The following is a 22,457-nucleotide window of genomic DNA, read 5'->3' as shown; positions in this document are numbered from 1 at the left end:
GTCATCTGTGAGGAGGGGACCTCTATTGAGAAAAAACGCCTCCATCACAGTGGCCTGTATGTAACAAGTCTCAAATGTCTCCATTGGCGAATGATGGGGGGGGTGTGGCACAGCCTACTGTGTACAGTGCCACCTCTGGACGGGAGGTTTAGTGTTGCACAAAATGTAAGCAGGGAGCTTTGATTAGCAAACCCACGAGCAGTGTTCCTCTGTGACCCCTGCTTCATTCACTTCCAGCCTGGTGCCTCTGACTTCCTCCAAATGCTACCATGCTATTTTCTCGCAGCAATAAAAAGAAAACTAGGACTGCATTCCTCTGTCCAGAGTGATAGTCCACACCATCTTTCATCTGAAATAGTCTGGAAGACTTGTCTGTTTTTATAACTGTTGTAGTTTTTAATAACTATGATGAGGCATTGGGGTCCTTTGAGCTTTGGCAAACACTGAAGATTCTGTGCAGGTCCTGTCTGTGGAGCGGGGAGTGGTACCCGTGAATGATGCTGTGTCTAAGCCTGCTCAGCACAAGCCTCCTCCGTTCCACACTTTATGACATTGCTCTGGTAGGAACTTGGTCGTGGTATCCCATCTCATTACATGAGGGATTCCAGACGGTCATCTCGCTGTGCACTGGGACACCTTGTGAGGACATCTTGTGACAAACATGGTTTTTTTTTTTTTTTTTTTTTTTTTTTTTTTTGTCTTTTACAGACAACAGACTGTCAGAGGTGGATGATCCTGTGTACAACGAGGTAAGACGACAGCATATTGACCTAAGATCATGGTATGATAAGTCATCTCTCTGTTTATGAAATGTAGTTTCCTAGCTGCTGGAAGGGCATGGGGGAAAATCCTCATAACCCCAAAATTGAGGGAAAATTCAGAATGCACGCACAATTGTATAGACCTAGGTATAGCATGCCATGTTTTCAGATTATAAATGAACATTTATAAATGAAATGAATGAAACATATAAATGAACATATAAATGAAAATATGGTGAATTCAAAGAAGGGAATTAATGCTCTCAGAATTACTCCCGTGTGAACATCACAGGCGCATTTAACAGAACTGCACAGTCTCTGAAGCTCCCTGGATGGGAAGCAGGGGCTCCTGTGTGCCTGGTGCTGCCTCAGCTTTCCTGTTCAATTCCCTGCGCGCTCCGTCACTGAGGTAGTCTAGAAAGGCTCTGTGAAAGGGCTTAGGCAGCCAGCACCTATGCACTGTGTGTCAGCAATACTGGTAACCATTAGATTTGGGGGCTTCTTGCTTGAGAACCTGTGGTCTCTACTGTAAGTCTTAAGGAAGCAGAAAGTCTGCCCAGAGCACAGTGATGTCATGTGGCTCTGTAAAACTGCTTATGTCATCTTGTTTGCTTCTGGATGGGTGTCTGATGGATGACAGCCAGGGGCAGAGATGGAAGTCACAGCCACAGTGGGACTTCCATCTGAGTGGCCATGGGGACATTTCATCAGCAAACAGTTTCTGGATATTGAGAATGGAATCAACACCACACAGTCCCCATAGTCCTCGAGGTTGTGGTCTCAGAATTCAGGCCAGAGGCCCCCTGGACCTGAACTAAGTGAAACCATCAGACCCTGCTCGTGGCCTCTCTGCCTCTCCCATGACCTCATCTTGCACTCCTTGGGTTTTGACTTGCTCTGTTGCAAGTGTTGTGTTGATGGGGTTCTCTGTTTCTTGGAGCACGTTTCCAAGGGACTGTTTTCAGAAGGAGCCCCTGAGTGTCGGATGCTCTGAGCTCTCTCCAGTAATGCTTTTCCCTCATATGCAACTCCATCCAAGACGTCATCATCCTGATATTCAAAATCCCCTGCTGGGCTACTAACTGCCATGCTTTGTTGTTGCAAACCAGAATTGGAGTAGACATCTTCATCAGACTATTGTATTCACATATTCAAAAGGAAGACTCATGAATTCTAGTCAAGAGGGAGTGATCCCCAGCACAGTTATCTGTTTCTTAAATGTATGTTTGTTTGGTGGAGTGAACTATGAAAGAAATCGAACCCCAGATTCTGTCTAGTGTAACATCAGAAATATAATTTCACAGTTGAAGCACTCTGTTGAGATGGCAAGGACATATGCTCTGCACACACCATGGAACACACCTTGGGGGCCCTGACCTCATGGAAACAGCACCTGTGACGAGGGTTAGAGCAGATTTCAAAATCTGAAACTGTGATCATTTGATGTCCGGTTTCTGTAAGGCTAAGTATGTGCAGCAGAGGCCAGAGCAGGGGTGAATGATGGGAGATGTCATTCTGTATGTTTCTCATACTGGTTAATAATAAAGCACTGTTGGCCAATAGGAAAGGAAGATAGGAGGGACTAGGAGACAAGGAGGAAAGAGGAAGTAGTAAGGAGAGTCAAGATGGAGGATCTGGAGAGAGCAGTATGCAGCAGCCAGCTCCCCGTAAGAAGACCACATGGAAATACATAGATTAACACAAATGGGTTAATGCTTAAGACAGAGCTAGCCGATAAGAAGGTAGTAACTGGCCAACAGTATAATATCTAATACAGAGTCTCTGTGTATTATTTGGGGCTGGCGTGGGCGACGGCGGGACAAGACTGGCGGCGGGAGGAAAAACTGTACTCCAGGTGGGGGTGATGATATGAAGTGTGCATGGAGCAAACAAGTGCTGTAGCCATGCTATGTAGTCACACGGTTCATAGTCATGTGATGTAATCACACTGTTCATAGTCATGTGATGTAATCACACTGTTCATAGCCATGTGGCATAATCATAGCACTTTTTTGGCAGATGCCAGTGGGTGTCCAAGGAACCTGTATTAAGAAAGTGATGTCAGAGCTAGGCAGTGGTGATGCATGCTTTTAATTGCAGCACTTGGGAGGCAGAAGCATTCGGATTTCTGTGAGTTATAGGCCAGTGTGGTCTACAGAGTGAGCTCCAGGTCAGCCAGAGCAACACAGAGAGACCCTGTCTGGAAAAATAATTAACAACAACAACAAAAAAAAAAGGAAGATACAGAGAGAGATCAAAAGAAAGGAAGGAAGGAAGGAAAGAAAGAGTCAGGCTGAGGAAACATCACCCTTACCAGGACCAGAATGTCATTGGGACATAAGCACATGTCCCCACATTGGGCTCAATCCAAGGTCAGCTTCGGCCTCATTTTCCCTGTCCATGAAATGAGCATTGCCAATAGTTCCTAACTCCTGGAGTTTATTTAAAGACTGAACTTACATGTAGAGAGTAATCCTGTTCATGTCTTTGCATGTGGGAGAGCTCGACAGAACAGTGATGAATGTTTGTGACAGCTAATAGGTGTTCATCACTCCTAGAGGGATTCTTCTGGAAGGTGTGTGAGAGAGGGCGGGAGTTGTAGGAGGGAGTACCATGGCGTGACCGACACCCTGGCTGATAGCTCCTCTAGATATGGTTCTGCACACAGACACGGCCCTGCCCTCCTCAGAGTGGCTGGTTGTCATCCCACCATGGGACCTTACTTTCCCCAAGTATGGATCGATGGTACCTTCTCGAATGGCGGCATCTCACAGATGTTTCTTCTTTGTTAGGTCAGCCGTTTGAGCGTCCAGCTTGGGGACCTCCTGAAAGACCGTGGGTCACCTCTATTACCTGAAGCTCCCCGCCCAGAAAAGTCACCCCGAGCAGAGATCAAGAAGTCAGAGCAGCCCGAGGAAGTCCTGTCCTCAGAGGAGGACACTGCTGGGGTGGAGCACGTGAGGAGCCGGACTTACTCCAAAGACCTGTTGGAAAAGAAGCTGGACTCAGAGCCCCAGGCCCAGAGGCTTGAGGACCAATTCCAAAACCGAGCTCCAAAGGTGTGGGGGGAGAAGCAGAGCCCCGAGTCAGCAGCACAGGGACCCCCTAGTGGAGACCTACAACTGGAAGTCCAGCCTTCTGAGAAGGAACAGCGGGGATACATCCTCACCGGAAACAAGTGAGTAGAGGATCTGCCTTCTCTTTCCTGGGACCCCGAGACACTGGAGAGTGGCCGTGCCTCACCAAAGAGTGGAAATGGGTCCAGGGGTATGTGTGTGTGTGTGTGTGTGTGTGTGTGTGTGTGTGTGTGTGTGTGTGTGAGGCTGCCCAGCCAGGAGTGTCCTTCTGGGATTTTGAACTTAGCGTCATCATCAGGGGACCATGATCCAAAGCCAGGAAACACAGCAAGCAAGGCAAAGCCCTGCCTGCATCTCTTGGCTATCCTGCCCTCTTCAGGGAGAGACTCCCTGCTTACAGACACATCTGCAAAGGACAGCCATGGGTATGGTAGCAAGATCTGGTCCAGGTTGCTCTTTCCAGAGAATGCCCATACACAGAGACAAGCGACACCAGCTATAGAGCAGGACTTGATGTCCTCAAAGTATAGTTCTGTATTGGTTCCTCACTTCTTGGAACTCTAAAATTACAACCCATTTCCCAACAAATCCTCCAAGTGGAGGGAAAATATTCCTCACACTGTGCTTTTCATTTTGGTCAGAATTTAACAAGAGAAAGAACTCAGACACTAAGTACCAGGGAGCCAGCAGTGGTCAGCCCGATACTCGGGTCCCCTTGCTAATGAGCCTGATGTTCGATGTCACGCTTCAAAAGAAGACAGCATTTCTTCAAGTCATGGGAGCAGTATTTCAAAGGGAGGAAGGCTCATGACTGTATAAGCTTGTGCACACGTGTATGTCTGAGTACACGTGCACAGAGATACATAGATGCAGGTGTGTGTACTCATCTGAACATACATGTCTTGTGTAGGTATGTGTGCACATGAGTGCAAATGCATGTGCACAGGTGGGAAGGCTCAGGCATTTCCTCCGTTCACCATGGAGCCCACTGCTCTCACTGCTCAACGCAGTGGGAAAAAGCTCAACGCAGGCCCTCGTTCCCCCGAGGTGTAGCACAGTGGAACCTGTGTGGTTTTCACCGTCCACGTACTGCTGCCAGAAACATTAAACTTCGTTGGCGAGAGTCAACTGCTAATTGACAGACAAGGTTTATTTTAAGCTCGAAACAGACTGCTACTAAAAACAGATCAAGACTCAAGACTATACTCAGCCATTGCCAAGCCTCCCTCTTATGATTTTGGGTGAGTGGTGGCCGCTGAAGCTTCAGGAACCACCCTGCCCCACATTCCCTGCTTTTCTCTGCTTCTTCCTTTCTCTAGAGCAGAGTTCCTATCCTTGTCTGTCCTCTCACACTTTGACAGGTGCTGGAGTGCCCACCTCCCCCCATATAGAGAATGCACACGGTACTTAGGACATGCCCCACAGGGGATGTGGGACACAGCTCTACACTTTGGAAACCGCCATAGGTTACTCACCATGTAAACTCTTCAATAGCCAGTTAGTCACTCATTAACTCAAACACCCCATGTATACATGCCCCCTCCCCTGCAAACCACTGCCAAATATATATATATGTGTGTGTGTGTGTGTGTGTGTGTGTGTGTGTGTGATGTGATACCTTGAGCATTGTATTTGTATTGCATACTAGATATTGTATGTCTCGTGTTCTGTGTGTGCATAGTCGGTTGTGTGACTTGTATGCATTAAGTAAGGTATCACATGATGTGTATATTGTGATGTGTGCATGATATGCCATGAGCCTTGTGGTCTGTATATGTAATGCAGGGCCTCACATGTTATTCACGTGTTCAGCACTGTATGTTGTGCGCTGTGTGTATGTGTCATCATCCTTGCTTAGGACCCTCCCCTTACATCAGAACATCAGTGTCCTTAGTGTTGTACTCTCTGACATCAGGTAGAGTGTCCCATGTGCAAGGCCCTTCAGCCAACACAACACACTGCCCTGATCTCAGCTGCACTGTAGGTGACAGACAGGCACCTCCGTGAAGATGTTGTCATTTTAGGCTCTTCCATATGGCAACCAGTGGTCCCCACAAGGAAAGATGATTGGTGCATTGATCTCTCCACCTTTCAGATGGCCTCTTCTCTTGCTGCGTTGCTCATAGAGTCTGAAGGGGAGGCAGTATCTGCAGTGTCTCCAGATGGTGTTAAGATGAAGTTGTAATGGGCTGCAGGAGGGGACGGCAGGTGGGAACTAGTGTGGGGCTGAGGAGTGAGTTACTTCCCCAGGAGGAGGAAACCGCCTGCTAAATTTGGCAGTTCTGTATAGATGGCCCCCAACCATGCCACATAGCCACACGTACCTGGAAAAGGACTGTGAAGCCTGTACACCACTTTGGAAGGGATACTTGTGTCTAGGTCAACAGGGCAGCTAGAAGAAGAATCTAGAAGAGTGTCTTAGGGTTTCTATTGCTGGGAAGAGACACCATGACCGTGGCAACTCTTAAAAAGGAAGACATTTAATTGTGTGGCTCATGGTGGGACACATCAGTGTGCAAGCAGGACACGGTGTGGGAGAGGTAGCTGAGAGTTGCACAGGCAACAGGAAGTGGTCTGTCTCACTAGGTGTAGCTTGAGCATATATGAGGCCTCAAAGCCAAAGCCCATCTCCACAGTGACACACTTCCTCCAACAAGGCCACATCTACTCCAAGAAGGTCACACCTCCTAATAGTGCCACCCCATGGGGGGGTATTTTCTATCAGATTTCCACAGTTCCATTTCGTACACACCGACTTGTATTGGAGGCAGCATGTCAGCCGGGAGACAGAGTAGCTCCAGCAGACTGGGTGATGGCGTATGGCCACGGAAATAGAAGGAACAAATAGAAGAAAGTCCTCGCTTCCCACGGAAGTTCTGGGACTCAGCCATGATCAAAAGGTTGTCACTTCACCCCTGTCCTGCCTGCTGCTTAGTCACCGGGCTGCAGGCAGGCTTCATCAGGGAGTGCTGTCGTGACCTGGGCTCAGCCAGGTCCCACCGGTACTGCTTTGTCCCACCGGTGCGAAGAGTTAAGTAGACCAGGTATATGCATGCTATCTGCAGCAGGAAGGTCTCCTAGCGGCAGCACTGAGAGGTGTTCCCTTCCAGAAAGGCTTGTCTCACTCACTCGCTCACCTGAGACTGACCCAGCCACACTTTTCCTGAAGCCCCGAGGTCATGCCCTGTGAGCAGATTCAAAGGTTCCCGTCAACAGCGCCTTCAGCCCAGACAGTCAGACACGCTCAGCCCCGTGACTGACCAGTGGCCTAATACTGTGCAAGACATGGCACTGTTGGGCTGCTCTGACAGTCATGTGAGAACCGTGGCTCTGAACCAAGCCCACAAGAGCTGGGCAGCCTTCTTCCTCCTTACCCAGTGTGTGCAACTCTGAGGTTGCTGCTCCTCTTACAGGCCTGCCGGGCACTTACTGCAACAGGACAGGCTTAGTGGCACCTCCTTGTCCTAGGCTCACACTGGCCACTGTTCTTGGGACACATTTTGGTGTTTCTTACTGCAGTCGGAAGGAAACACGGGGCCACCAGCGGTGGCGTTCCCATGGGAAAACGAGAGCATGCTGAAGTGGGGAAGGACTGGAGGGGTGGAGGAGGGCAGGGCTGCCTCGGAAGTCTCAGGAGGTGTCGAAGAGAAGGCCCCTCTGCAGAGTCATCCTGTGGAAACGGGCACCGTGCCTATTAAGAACATGTAGCTTTAGTAGACAGGGGAGGCATGTCATGTAAGTTCTCATGTGTGTTATTCGTGTGCATTTACTGTGTGTCCTCTGTCCTGTGTTCGCTGGATATATGTGTATGACATGTGTCTGTGAATGCTCTGTGTATGATGTGCTTGTCTGGGTTCATGTACCTGTAAATCAGGTGAAGGACTGGAAGGCCTCAGTTTACAGAGCTACGTGGATTTAAACCCAGGACTCAAATGCATTCTGAGTTGTATGTGGGGGTACCGGGGCTGAATAAAGCACACTGACCACCAATGACATTTTTCTTCCTCTGCTTCTTGGCTGTGGGTGTACTATGAGGAAGCTGCTTCACACTGATGCCGCTGTGACGGCCCACACCCTCCTACTCTGAGTCTGAACAAACTCTCCCTTGTTTATATTGCCTTTGTTGGATATTTTGTGACAAGATTGAGGAAAATTAACGATCATCTGGGTCCCTAACTTTCAGTTTTCAAGTAAATAATGAGATGTTCACAGTCAGGCGATGATACTAAGAGGGTGTGTGTAAGGCTATCCTTGATGGCAGATGTCATGTCCAGTGTGTAATTGGAGTTCTTACTGTGGCTAATTAATAAAAACTCGGTGTCAGATAGAGAGGGAGATGCTGAGAGATCAGAGAGAAGAAGGAGCAAGCTACAGCAACCTTACCTCCTTAGCATCTCAGCAGACAAAGACAGCCAGTTCCTGTTTCTGCCTGCTTTATATCCTCCCAGACACCTTACTTCCTGTCTGTCTGTAGAGACCTGTGGTTAGCTGGTGGCAAGCTCCATTCTCTGACCTTCAGACAGGCTTTATTTGTACAGACAAGATAGCACCATACCAGTGGATGCTGTCTTCCATATGAATTCACCGGAGGAAAGAGACAATTACAAACGCTGGGGAAGATGTGTGAGAAATAACTGCACACGCTGATTCCTACTCTGTGAAGTCAAAGTGTTCATAGAAGACACTTAGCCCATAGCCAGCGCTGCTCTTCTGATACCTGGCTGTAACGCTTGATTCCTGCAGTTTCCCTGGGGGTGGGGTGGGGGCTTCTCCTTTGCATTGTCAGTTAACTGGTGTAATGGTCTTTGATGAAGGATTTCATTTCTTTAGCCTTTGTTTCTACTTCCTTGTTATGAGTAGTTTTTCCGCCGGTCTGGTCCCACCGCCTTGCCAGCCCCAAATAATACACAGAGATGTTGTATTAGATATAAAGCCGTAGGCCAGTTACTAGTTTCTTATTGGATAGCTCTGTCTTAATTATTAACCCATTTCTATTAATCTAAGTACTTCCACGTGGTCTCATCTTACCGGAGAGAGGGGCTGGCATTCTTCTCTCTCCGTCCTCCATTTTGGGTCTCCTCCCTCCTACTTCCTCTCTCCTCCTTGTCTCCTAGTCCCGCCTGTCTTGCTTTCCTATTGGCCAACAGTACTTTATTCATTAACCAATAAGAGAAACATATTTACAGAATGACATCTCCTATCACTTCCTTAAAACAAAATTAGACAGAATGTGATTGCACACACCTTTAATCCCAGGACTCTAGAGGCAGAGGCAGAATCTCAGAGTTTGAGGACAGCCTGGTCTATGGAGAGAGTTTCATGCTAGCCAGGACTATGTACTGAGACTCTGTCTAAAAATAAATAAATAAATAAAAGAAACCAAGTTCAAAGAGCTGGTAATGCTTACTTGTAGTTGCAGCTCTTCAGGAGGTGGAGGAAGGGGCTTGAGGCTAGGATCAGGGACAGGATGGGCAGCATAGAGAAACCTCTTTGCAAAACAAAATTACAAACTAAAACAGTTGGTAACAGAGCTGTGAACATGCTATGAGACGTGTGTGACAGCTGAGCTCAGTTACAGCACAGAGAGCCTTGCAGAAGTTTCTGCTACTCTTAACATTTCTGACCCTAAGGTTGCTTTTGTCATCCTCTCTCTCTCTCTTTTTTTTTAAAGATTTATGAGTGTATAAGTGTTTTGCCTACATGCCTGGCACTCCTAGGGGATCAGGAGAGGACATGGGATTCCCTGGAACTTGGATTAAGGTGGCTGCAAGCCACATTATGGGCTCCAGGAACCAGCAAGCCACCTTTTCAGCCTGCTAGTCTCTGTTTCAACAGTGTCACTCTGTGGCCCCTTGGTCACACCATGTTCTCATCTGTGCTTGCTGATCATTTGGATTCTTATTTGGGTGCTGTGAGGCTGTGCGGGAGTCCATAAACTGTGTGCATATGGGGATCCGCACACTTTACTTGTAAGTCTGCGTTCAATGCTGAACTGGGGTATGCACTTGGGATTTACAAGGTAGTCCACACACTATGCTTCAGGCAATGTTGTCCATGCACTGTGTGTGCATGGATATCCATGCTGGCTTGGGTGGGACGCCTCAAGCCGTGCTCAGCATTCTTAGAGCCACTGGGAAGGCTTTCTTGTTGCAGCGTGATTATGAACACTCTGGAGTCTTTTTTTTTTTTTTTTTTTTTTTTTTTTTTGCTCTTTGGGTAGGTATCGGGGCGGGGGTAAGCAGCCCCTCTTAGAATGGTTGAACAGTGGCATTAAAAGCATGGTTTCAAAGCATGCTGCTCTCCTTCAGACCCGAAACACGTTAGAGATAGACCTCATCTTTATCTCTGAAACCCTCGCTGCTTATTGCGTGAGCATAAGGGGTGGGGTGGGGTGGGGGGTGGTTCTCAAGGCTCTCCCATCTGTGAGCCCAGCTAACAGCAAGTGTCAGTATCTGCTCTCTTCTAGGTGATCAGGGTGGCAGCTGCCACACAGAGACAGCCGGAATTGCTCTGTTGAGTCCTCCCATTGATTTTCCAGATTAACTCCAGCGGCTTCCCGAGGAAGTTCTAACCATGAAATGACAGATGATGGCTGTGTATTTTAAAGTATAGCAGGGATAAGGGCGTGCTCATTTGAGCAAGGTGTGCACAGGGTGGTTGAATGGAGCGTGCCCTGCCTGAAGCTCTGACTGTGGCAGAGAGGCAGGAAAGCGGCAGCTTGCCCTGACGGGTGGTTATTGTGGTTGGGGGTGTCTGTCTGACTGTGGAGGAAAAGGGCTTAGAGAGGGATTTGGTTCAGTGAATTTCGTCATCAAGGGCCCGCTAACTAGCTTTGCTGTGACAGCCATTTTCCCTATATAGGGCTGAGAAAGTCATGAGGTGTATGGAGCTCGGGCCCTTGACAAAGCCAGCATGCCCTTCATCTTCACACTCTTCGTCGGTAAATGATCTAGAAGCAAAATTGGTGTAAGTAGGTCCAACCCAAATTGTAAAGTCAAAGCAAGTCCTCCACAGAACTCTGGGGTTAAAAATCTTAAAAAGAAATGGCCTATACTCTCTACAAGTCTGAGGTCTGGGCTGATAGACCTGGGAGATCCTTGGAGTGACCATACAAAGGCTTCCGTCAATGTGCGGGTGAATTTTAGATAAAGGGGAGATGGTAGGGCGGGTGGTTTGTGATTAGTAGATGAGTGATGGGTGATCGTTACAAGCAAGGGGGACCTGGGGAGGTGGGTCAGGGAGAGTGTGCTAGGTAGGTCTGTGTCCACTTGGCACATGCTAGAGTCATTTGGGAAGCAGAAGCCTCAACTGAGAAGGTCTTCCTGCCAGGTTGCCATGTGGGCAAGCCTGTAGTCCATTTTCTTGTTTGGTGGATGATTGTGAAGTTCAGTCTCATCATTGGTGGTACCATTCCTGGGATAGTGGTCAGTGTGCTATAAGAAAGCGGGCTGAGTAAGCTGTGTTCCCCTTGGGTCTCAGCATCAGCTTCTGCCTCCAGGTTCCTGCCCTGACTCTCCCTAGTGATGGACTGTTATGTGGAATTATAAATTAAATAAACCCTTTCCTCCCCAAGTTGCTTCTGGTCATGGTGTTTTATCACAGCAATAGAAACCCCAGCTAAGACAGAAACTGGTACCAGGAATGGAGTATCACTGTGACAGACCTGACCATGTTGTTTTGGAGAGGACTGTGGGAGCACTTTAAAACTTTGAGGGGGATAAAAGCCATTGAGTGCTCTAGAGTCAAATGGGCTGTTCTGTGAGAACGTGGAAGACAGGAATGCTAAAAGAGATGCAGACAATGAAATCCTGGCCTATGCCGTCTCAGAGGGAAGCAAAGACTATCAGAGCCATTTGTGTGATATTTTGAATTAAGAATTTATGGTTCTTGTCAATTGGATCTGAAGAATTGGCTGTGATTAACAAGAGACTACACCACTAATGTAAAACCATTGCTTTTCCGGGGCAATCTTTCCCAAACAGCTGGCACAGAAGAATCAGCTGTGATTAAGAAGAGACCAGCATCATTGGACTGAGATTTTTCTGGGAGGTGTAGCTCAGAGTCAGTACACAGAAGCTGCTGTCTAGAGGGGGCTGAGGTTGTACCTCATGCTTGCAGCAGAACTCGGTAGTGTAAGAGTCATCCAGGTAGTACTGGTTTCGAAAGGCATGAAGGCATCCTGAAGAGTAGCTGGGCATGACACTTGTGTGGCAGGGATGGAGTTACTAAAAAAATGACTAGAGAGTCCACTGGTGAAGGTGCAACTTCAGTTGTGGTAGAAGTTCTAGGACTGAAGTGGAGAAAGGTTGAAGCTTGGCACCGTGCAACAGAGTCAAAACTCCCCGAGGAGAGCTCCAGAGAGGCCACCGGCAAAGGTGGAGCCCAGCTGCAGATATCCTAAGCAGTTTGGAGATGGCAGTACCTTGTGATGGCCATCAAGAGCAGCAGCAGTTGTAGTGAAGGGAGCTTGAGCCTAGGGGCATAAGCTGCATGTGCTATGGCAAGCCCCTTGTAGTCTGGAAGATGATGAGTTCCGTAAATCTGACATACTTTGGTTTTGCTTGGATTTGAATGTAACTATGCCCTATTCTTCCCTCTTAAAGTACAAAGGAAGGCATTTAACTTATTTTTTTTTTTATTTTAGAGGAGCCTACAGTTGAGAGACTTGGAACTTTTAAAGAGGCTTTGGATGTTTTAGAGAAACTTTGGATGTTTTAGAGTAAGACTGAATTTTTACGTTTTTCAATTTTTTAAAGATTTATGGGACTTTTAAAAATCGGAAAGCTTTATTTTGTGATATTGACATTAGTGTGAAATCTTGGGAGTAAACAAGAAAGGAAAGCTGTGGCTTAACAGTGATGTGTTTGTGTGTCAAGTTGACAAAGGACCAATTGTGATGGCTAGTTTTACGTCATGTTGACACAAAACCAAAGTCATTTGGAAAGTGGCAACCTCAACTGAGAAATTTCCTGGCCAGATTGGCCTGTGGGCAAGACTGTGGTGTATTTTCTTGATTGGTTATTAATGTGGAATGGCCCAGCTGACCGTTAGTGATGCCACCCCTGGTTTGGTAGTCCTGCTACAAGAGCCCATCAGTAAGCAGCACTCCTCTATGCCCTTTGAATCAACTCTTGCCTCCAGGTTCCTGCTCTGTTTGAGTTCCTACCCTGACCTCTCTCGTTGAGGTTTGTTACTTAGCAAAATAAAAACTCGCCCCCCCCCCTCGAAGTTGCTCTAGGTCATGGTGTTTTATCACAGCCATAGAAATCCTAAGACAGATAGAGATGTTAAGATGCCTGTGGGCAGAAGGGAGAGCTGGGCCACTAGATGTGAGGTATCACTGAGCAGGGGTCATATCAGGAGCCAGGACAGTGCCTCTACGGGTCGCAGCATATACATTATGGCCATGGTTCTCACTGATTTGAGGGTGCTGCCTCTTCTCAGTATGAAAGATAGCAGGAGTGAGTCTGGTGTCCATGATGGTAGGTTTCCATCTGTGGGAATGCTCCACTGTCTCTTGAAGCATGAGCCCATGTGCATGTCCATCTTGGTATGATCTTAAGGAGGCTGTATTCAACACTTGAGAAGTATCTCACTATTTGGGCCTGTGCATGGAGGGGGTATGTTCCATATATCTGCATAGTGGGTTAGTGTGTGAGGAATGATGGGTGTGATGCCTGGGAATGTGTTGGTGTATGTAGAGTTATGTAAGCATCGATGTACATGGAAGAATATGTAGGAATAACTTGGGAGATTGTTGGGGTCTTTGTGCCTGTGGTGCATTTGGAGGGACATGTGTGTATATCTCGATAGTATATTGGTGTATATGGAGGGGTATGTTTGCATGCATGCCTAGGGATGTGTTGTTGTGTATGGAGGAGTATGCGTGTATACATGCCCAGTAAACATGTTGGTATGTATGAAAGGTCATGTGTATGTACCTGGGGAGTGTGATGGTATGCATACATTAATGTCTAGGGAATGTGTTGGTATACATGATGATGTTTAGTATATTACCAGAGAATATGTTAGTATGCATGGGAAAGTGTGTGAGCATAGAATGTAATGTACATAGAGGGTACCTAGGAGTGTGTACATGAAGGAAGGGCTGCATTGATGCTTGGTGAGTGTTGGCATAATTGGGGGATCTCACAGGCCCAGGGAGGGAGGTATCTTGTAAATGGGTCACATGATCACCTTCCCATTTTCTGAAACAAGGCTCTCAAACCAAATGGGTTATCAGATGGACAGAGTTCTTCATTTGTTCTCTATCTTGATGCTGGCATCACATGCTACAGTCTTGACAAGGCTAATGTGGGGTTGCCAAGGCACATGTCTTCCCCAAATGATTCTGTGAGTCAGCCCGTGTGAGGACTGTTGAAGTCTGGGCTACTGGAGGAGCCTCAACTGCCTAGCTAGACCCAATGTCCACAAGCTGCTGACTGACATGGGACCCTGTATTCCAAGTCTGTGGGTTCTCCTGTGAGGCCAGTGTCTATGACAGGAAGGTGGTCGATGGCCAACTCTCCCTGGGTCCTCACATTGATCATGGCTGTAGGCACATCTGGATTGAACTTCGCAGTATGACACTGCCCTTTGCGCCTTCATAGCCTTCTGTTTGCAGACTGCTGGGCCCAGTGAGTTGTTACCTACCACACCTGTCTCCCTCTCATTTCATCTATAACTAATACCATGGTGGCCCAGAAGCTCTGAGGATCCAGGCAGCCCTATGAACTGATGGGGTCTGAGCACTGGATACTCTAGTCTTATACAGTATTTAGTGGATAGGTAGTGGTTAGCTTCCCAGCTCCAGCGTGCTCCTCACCAGGACAAGTTGTCCCTGTCCCTCCTGAAAGCCACCAACATTCCCCTCAACATCTCACTACCACAATTCTGGCAGCAAGCAGAGCGTCGCCAGATTAAACGTGTCTGACCAGGCAGAACTCCTGAGCTCTTTTCTGCTTCCCCCTCCTCTGTCCATAGAGCATCCTTCAGTCAGACCTCCTGTGTCCTAGGTCCACTTACCTCAACTCATCGATGACCCACAACCATCCGACCTTCATCCCAGAATGATCTGACTTTCTGCTTACCAGTCTTGTCTCTGTAGCTGCTTGATTCTGTCCCCTGTTGCTTCTTTAATCTCTGTAGGCTCCCCAGCCACCCCCCCCCTGAGGCCAAGGCTTTAACAACCCTCCCTCAGCTGACTCCCTGGCTACCAGTCTCATAGGTTACAATCTACTGAGCACAAGGCCTGAGCTCCCTGGCTTCTCCGCTTCCACATCCTTGGTCAACCATCTTATTACTCTGCATGGCTTCGAAATCCTGCGAACCTCAGATCGCACCTCCTGGCTGTCATCATTACCTGTATGGCCCCTGCAACATAGCTTCCACACTGTCCTTAGAGAATCCCACAGGACACTCATCCCACCCATCTCGTCCGGGCAAGCCCATGCTTGTGCCCCTGCCCTGCCCTGAGTAACCTCCCTTGTCACCTGACCTCTGCCCCTGCCTCTCTTACTGCCTGATGCCATGTGGCTGTGCCCCATGGCCTTGGGAAGAGGCCTCTTCAGACTCCTTCCAAAATAAACTCTGTCCTGCTTGATATGTAGATGAGTCTCCTCTGGCCTCTGTAGGGTTGAATGACAGGCACTCCTGTCTTAGATGGGCCTTGTCTACAGTAGCCATCTCTTTATGTCTTCACATTGTTCCCCGGTGTCTGTGTAATTTCTCCCTGGCTCAAGGGCACCAGTGACTCATCTTAACAAATTGAATACACAGGACTCTCTTTCCAGACAGTCAGATGACACGGGGTGGCGGTGGTACATCAGTGATTGGATTTGGGATTGCACATGCAGTTGTAGTGACATGATTGGGTTTGGGGTTACACCCTTGCACTTGTAGTGAACGGCTTGCTTTCTGGCTGACTCTGTCATGCATCTCCCCATGACATTATGAATCCCAGGGAGCAGGGACTGTTACCCCATCCTTCCTATGTCTGCCGGGTGAAAAGTCAGCGAAGGTTCCTCTGACTGAAAGCCCGTTTTTCTGCTCTAACAATGTGAATTAGGGGTTCTCTGAAGTGGCACTAACAGGATTTCACAGACATCTGTGATCTGTGAAATGAATTCTGCTCCTCGGGGTTGGTTCTGAGAACTTCCCGGGCCCACCGGGTCCTTGCTTTCCTGCTTCACAATCAAGCTGTTCTCCCTGTGGCCTGCTGGGGAGTCTGCAGCCCCAGAATCCCCCCGGGGTGGCCAATTTTACTGCAAGGACCTCTACCTACCACTTACACCCGCTCACTTGGCACGCGCGCGTGTGTGTGACTGGTGTGCGGTGTTTAAATACCCTCTCCCCTCCCTGGCATTATAACTCACTTTGTTCGCTTCACGCCGCCCAGCAATCTGATTTTTGTCCTCTGCTCCCCGTTCGCTCTTCTCCATCTCCTTTCTTTTCCTCCCCCCCCCATTCCTAACCTCTTTATTATATTTTTATTGAAGGCTGAGATGAGCCTGTGGCAGCATCACAGGCCCATTACACTTCCTAACAATTCCATTTGCACCATATTGTCTGTCTGATTGCTGGAAAATCAGGTGATTCATCACGCCTGAGGAGTCACATGATCCCTGGGGCAGCGGTCCCAGAGCAAGCCCCCGGTAGAGAACCTCAGGCTCCTAAGCCGGGCTTGCATCGGAGAGCACCCCCACAAGAAGGAGCCTGTGCACCCTGCAAGTGCAGGGGTACAACTAGGAGAACATCCCCCCCCCACCCCTATAGCTGGGGCTTGCCTGTGAGCAAAGATCCCCAAAGGGAAGTGCACCATGCAAAATGGGCTGCAGTGGACAGCAATGTCCCTTCCCCTTGAGAATCAGATGTCTGTCTATGAGCAGCAGCCACTTCAGAGGGTAGCTCATGCTTGTGCGGTAGACAGAGGGGAGGGTAGTATCCCCAGGCAGGGCATGTGTCACGGAGTGTCTGTCTCCCAGCATGGGGAGTGCATCCAGTAGCAGCAGCAGCCCCCCAAGTGAACCAAATGTTGAAAGCCCTCCCCAAAGCTGTGATACGTAGGGAAGCAGCAGACCCCTGAATAAGGGGTGTACTAAGGAGCAACCCTTCCCAGAACAGGGGCTCAGTCCGAGAGCACCCAACAGGAGGGAGCCACTACCTTTTCCCAGAGTACCACTGGCGAGTAATAGTCCCCAAAGCAGAAAGTATAGCAGGGCCTTGCTTGGATCAGGGCATGTGTTGAGGAGCACTGAGTCCCCAGGACTGACAAAAGTTGGTGACAAAAGGTAGCCAAAAGCCTAGAGCCTCCTGCAAGACTTGCTGGTCTGCTTTAGTGATGGCATTCCTCTTCCTCCCCTCCAGCCCCCTGAGTCCAGAGAAGGGGAAGCAGCTGATGGATGAAGTTGCCCACCTCCTCCGGGTACCTCCTGGCTTCTTTGCGGATGTCAAGTAAGTGGTGGACTGCAGCCCTGCTGTCCGGTGCTTGCTGTTCATGGCGCAGGGCTCACAAATTGGTTTGTGATGAAAAGAGCCGCATGCCTGGGGTTCTTGTTAATTATATCAGAGAGTGGCTGTTTAGAACAGAAATGAAAGGAAAATTCCTCCGGGCTTCGGGAAGTTATTTAAATACAGCTGAAACCTACATTTAATTACAAGATGCCGACTCCCCCAGCAATGGTGTGGTGGAGGCCAGCTTCCTGGGGCCACTGCACCTGACATCACTTTGACTCTGAAGCAGCCAGAACAGGCTTCAGGCTCCAGGCTCCAGGGGAGCGCCCCTAAAGATGCCACGCGGGCCTCAGTGCCTGTGTGGACAAGGGCCCAACACTGTGCTGAAAGCCTGTGCACAGGACTTTCAGACACAGCCCAGCCAAGATTCACGACCCCTTGATGAGAGTCACTGCTTGCAAAGTGTGTGGATGCTGGAGAAGGTGCTGTGTATGGATAAATACTAGCTACGCTGGTACTGTTATTGGGCGGGGTGCTGGAGATGAGGAAAATGTGCGGCTGGGAGAGACTAGGGATGTAAGATGGGATGTAAAGACTGAAGTGGAGGCTGCCCTGAGTTCCTGTACAGCTATGCACTGGAGAGGTATACCTGCTCACATTACACAGCCCCTTATCCTCCCAGTCTGCTAGCTGCAAGGGATGCATTGTAGTTTCTATTCTGATCCAGTTTGTCCTGGGAGTTAGGTAACCCCATGCATCCACACTATCCTTACCCCAGGTCTGAATACTTTCTGTAGATTGTAAGGGACATCCAAGAGGAAATCCCCAACTAGTCGGATACCAGAACATTCCATATAGATCCCCAAGCAGGGATTCCACCCGTATTATGGGATGCTCATCGAATTGGCATGTACACACTCGAGTAGACACCCAACGTAAAGGCAGTGTCTACAGATGGTCCAGGATCTTTCTTTCACACTCAGGACTTGCAGGGTGAGCAAAGCAGGGTGAGAGATGCAGGTCCCTGGTTATCCAGGCTGGAGAGCAGTTTTCCTGACCCCGGAGCTCAGTGCCTTTCTCTTTCCGCCACTATCTGACCTCTTTCCTTCCTTGTCTTGCATAGGCCAACCCTTATTTGTGCTGCTGCTCCCCCAACAGTAAGTGAGCTGAACTGATTCCTTACCTGAGTCCACAGTCACTGTCAACCTGACCATATTGACAGTCACCTACATGTGGCTGTGAGAGTGTTTCCAGAGGGGTTAATGGAGATGGGAAGACAGGTATACCCTGAATGTTGGCAGCCCCATCCCAGGGGCCAGGAGCCCATACTGATTAAAGGGGTAACAGAAAAAATAAAGTGAGCAGTGTGCTAGCAGGGCCCATCTCATTCTGCGTTCTGACTGTTGGCCATTGGTTCTGACCATTGACCGTCTCCTTCCGCTATGCCTTCTCCACCATGGTGGCCTACATCCTCAGGCTGTAAGCCAAAATAAACCCATTTTGTGGTCAAGTGTTTTGCAGTGAAAACAGTAATCGGTATTACGGGTAACTTTTGAAGAGAGGGCAAAGGGATGCTGGCATGGGGAAACGTACCTCAATGCTGGCCAACCCTCTGCCTCAGGCTCCATACTCTAACTCCCCATGCCTATCTAGGCTTCTTTGCCTCGTTCCTACCTTCCTATTTACCAGAGACCCTTCCGGCTCCCCACACAGGGATGGCCCAAGCCCTCTGAGGAGAAGGCCTGAGCTTCCCTGACTGCTTCCTGGTGAATTTTACCAGACAGCCCTCCTTCCTGCTCAGAAGACATGTGGTCCTTCTTTCTAGAGTAGGGTCACCCATCGCACAGCCTTCCTGACAGAGGTGGAACCCTGGGACTTAAGCACCTCCTGTGGTCTCTGCTGACTTTTCCTCCCATTCTCAGGTCTAATCCCAGGTCTAAACTAAATGTTGATCCCAGCTGGTTCCAGAGTCTTCCCCAGAACGCCCAGGCATGCCCAGCGGAGTCTGTGACACCCAGTCACTGCATTACCGAGTGTGTGTGTGCTGCTTGTGTGTGTGTGTGTGTGTGTGTGTGTGTGTGTGTGTGCGCGCACGCCAGTGTTAGCTTCCCCAGAACGCCCAGGCATGCCCAGCGGAGTCTGTGACACCCAGTCACTGCGTTACCCAGTGTGTGTGTGCTGCTTGTGTGTGTGTGTGTGTGTGTGTGTGTGTGTGTGTGTGTGTGTGTGCACGCCAGTGTTAGCTTCCCCAGAACGCCCAGGCATGCCCAGCGGAGTCTGTGACACCCAGTCACTGCGTTACCCAGTGTGTGTGTGCTGCTTGTGTGTGTGTGTGTGTGTGTGTGTGTGTGTGTGTGTGCGCACGCCAGTGTTAGCTTCCCCAGAACGCCCAGGCATGCCCAGCGGAGTCTGTGACACCCAGTCACTGCGTTACCCAGTGTGTGTGTGCTGCTTGTGTGTGTGTGTGTGTGTGTGTGTGTGTGTGTGTGTGTGTGCACGCCAGTGTTAGCTTCCCCAGAACGCCCAGGCATGCCCAGCGGAGTCTGTGACACCCAGTCACTGCATAATCGAGTGTGTGTGTGCTGCTTGTGTGTGTGTGTGTGTGTGTGCACGCCAGTGTTAGCTTCCCCAGAACGCCCAGGCATGCCCAGCGCAGTCTGTGACACCCAGTCACTGCGTTACCGAGTGTGTGTGTGCTGTTTGTGTGTGTGTGTGTGTGTGTGCACGCCAGTGTTAGCTTCCCCAGAATGCCCAGACATGCCCAGAGGAGTCTGTGACACTGAGTCACTGCGTTACCCAGTGTGTGTGTGCTGCCTGCACGTGTGCACGCCAGTGTTAACAGCTCTCTCTTTTAAATGTGCGAGCTGCATCTGTCTCAGCAGAGCAGGACACACGTTCGTTCCACGGGCTGACTTAGGCATGGACTGGACCGCAGGCGTGTCTCAGGAGTATGAGCTCATAGCCAGCATGACCTGGCTTGGTCGTCTTCGTCTAAGAGCTCGCCCTCAGAACCACTCCTTGTCTCCGAGGTAGAAAATGCAGGGCACGTGGGCCGGCACTTGCCGGCATCATCTGCATTTTTATGGAAGCTCTAGTTATGCTTAATGTGTTTTGTTAATGGTTATGTAGCTGTCAAATAAATCCCATTATTTCTTATTACATCATTAGAGACCATTAAAATGGCATTAGCATGCTGATGTAATTACGCCAGCAGACATACAGCGACCACAGTTATGATTTTATAACTAATCATGGCTGCCCTGGGCTGGCTGATGAATGCCGCCTTCCCCTGAAGCATCTATCTACTCAGGTGGGAAGAATAGGATGAAGGAAGGTATTGCTAAGGGCTTGGAGCCCAGCCAGTTGAGGCTTGGGCTGAGAAAGGCTGCACAGAGCCCTGGGTCTACCCAAGGATCTCAGGCCACTGAAGGCCCCAGGCCATGATTCAGATTTATGGATCTCATCTTTCAAGGCACAGTTCTCTTTGTCACTGGTGTGCTTGTTTGGGGCGGTGACCGAGGTGCAGCCACGGGCATCCTCACCTCACACTTCGTCAGGGCCTCCTGGGGAAACACCCACACTCCATACGGACCTCATACCCCTTCTCCCCGGCCTGTGTCCTGTCCTGTTACCCTCTAAGAAGTTTGCAGACTTTCAGAGATTGTACTTCATTTGATTTACTGTTTGCTCCCTAGCCTTGTCCCTCTGTCTCAAGAGTGTGTGACAATAAAGAGGTGTGTAGGACAGATCGGGGTGAGAGCTGCCTTACCTCCATGGGCTAAACCCTAGATTGCTTCTGTGGCCCAAGGTAAATGGACATCAGGGATTCTGCCTGGGGTAAATGGATGCCCCTAGGACAGTGCCTTCAGCAGAGGATCCAGAAACGGAAGGAACACCTCAGTAAATATGTGTCACTCACAACGTGGGTGCCTAGAGCCTGCTCACCTGTGCGGGTAACAACGGAGCTTGCAGCCGTGGTACTTGGCCATGTCACTGGGTCAGAGTGCAGGCTCCGTCCTCAGTGCTCACCTGGACAATGAGAAGATGGCAAAGGGCTGATCTTGGTGCCAGAGACAAATGCTCGTGGCACCAACCCTTGAAACAATGCCAAGGAATCTCGGGATAGTGTGTCCCACTATCACAGTCCCGTGTTTAGACTAAACAGGGCACTGGCAGGGATAAGCTGTCGTGCATTTGAAAGTCATTATGGTTTCCAGCTCCGCTATCATCAGCTCTACACCTTGAAGTCCCTGCAATATATAATCTCCAGGTCACATGGAACTGAGATACTACAAGAGATACTTCATAGGAGAGCTGAGAGCAGGGCCTCACTGGGGGGGGGAGGCATCCTCAGGATGTGGGGCTGATGCAATGGTATCCCAAAGTCATCACTATAGGAGAGAGCAGCACCACCTCCCTCCCCATGGTGGGCTCAGCAAAATATACTCATGTACCCATCGACTAGTCCATCCATCCATCTGCCCCCCTCATCCATCCATCCATCCATCCATCCATCCATCCACAAATCATATGCACCTCTCACAGAATCAAGACATCAGACACATGTTGGGCTATCATGCTAAGAGAAAATGTGCTATCAAAAAAAATTCAAAACTAAAAGTTAATAAGTTAATTTCTAAACAACTTTCAACAAAGTTTATTCACTGGAAAGAATGGTTTTTACATTTGTGGTAGCTACAAAGTGTAAATATTAGAAATTTAACTTTAAAACTCTGTTGTTGTCTGGTGTGCCTTGGCTATCTTGTCCATAAAAGGTCACAGGAATCTAGTATCTGTGCTTGTCTTGGACTACAGTGTAGTGTTTATAAAGACGGCTATCACTGGTGGAGGAAGGTCTTAAAGTTTGCTTGGGCCCCCCTCCCAATCCTGTGTTGGGTATGAGCTAAGAGAGAGAGAGAGAGAGAGAGAGAGAGAGAGAGAGAGAGAGAGAGAGAGAGAGAGAGAGAGAGAATAAACCTAGCAGCCTTAGTGGAAGGAACTCTTGTTAGCTAGACTTTCACGGTGCTTTTGCTTTGGAAATGGTTTAAAATAATAGAAAAATAAGCTTCCATCAGGAAGTTGCTTGCCTGCTCCATTTTTGATGGAAAAGCAGGTCTGAGTATGGGCTGAACACTGGGAGTTCTGACAGCTCTCCTTGGAGCACGGT

General features: G+C 49.0%; 1 protein-coding gene across 1 annotated transcript in view; it reads left to right on the top strand.

Annotated features, from left to right (window-relative positions):
• Positions 1-22,457, top strand: part of Ptprn2 (protein tyrosine phosphatase receptor type N2) — a 629,714-nt gene that overhangs the window by 261,205 nt on the left and 346,052 nt on the right. Inside the window, exons 8-10 of the mRNA XM_051177829.1 lie at positions 709-749; positions 3,554-3,939; positions 17,204-17,290. Coding sequence (XP_051033786.1) covers positions 709-749; positions 3,554-3,939; positions 17,204-17,290 — 514 coding nt within the window. The remainder of the gene's footprint in view (positions 1-708; positions 750-3,553; positions 3,940-17,203; positions 17,291-22,457) is intronic.

Source organism: Phodopus roborovskii, unplaced genomic scaffold, assembly GCF_943737965.1.
Source record: "Phodopus roborovskii unplaced genomic scaffold, PHOROB, whole genome shotgun sequence".
Lineage (NCBI taxonomy): Eukaryota > Metazoa > Chordata > Mammalia > Rodentia > Cricetidae > Phodopus > Phodopus roborovskii.
The sequence above is the reverse complement of the archived record's forward strand: the minus strand, read 5'-3'. Positions and strand labels throughout refer to the sequence as shown.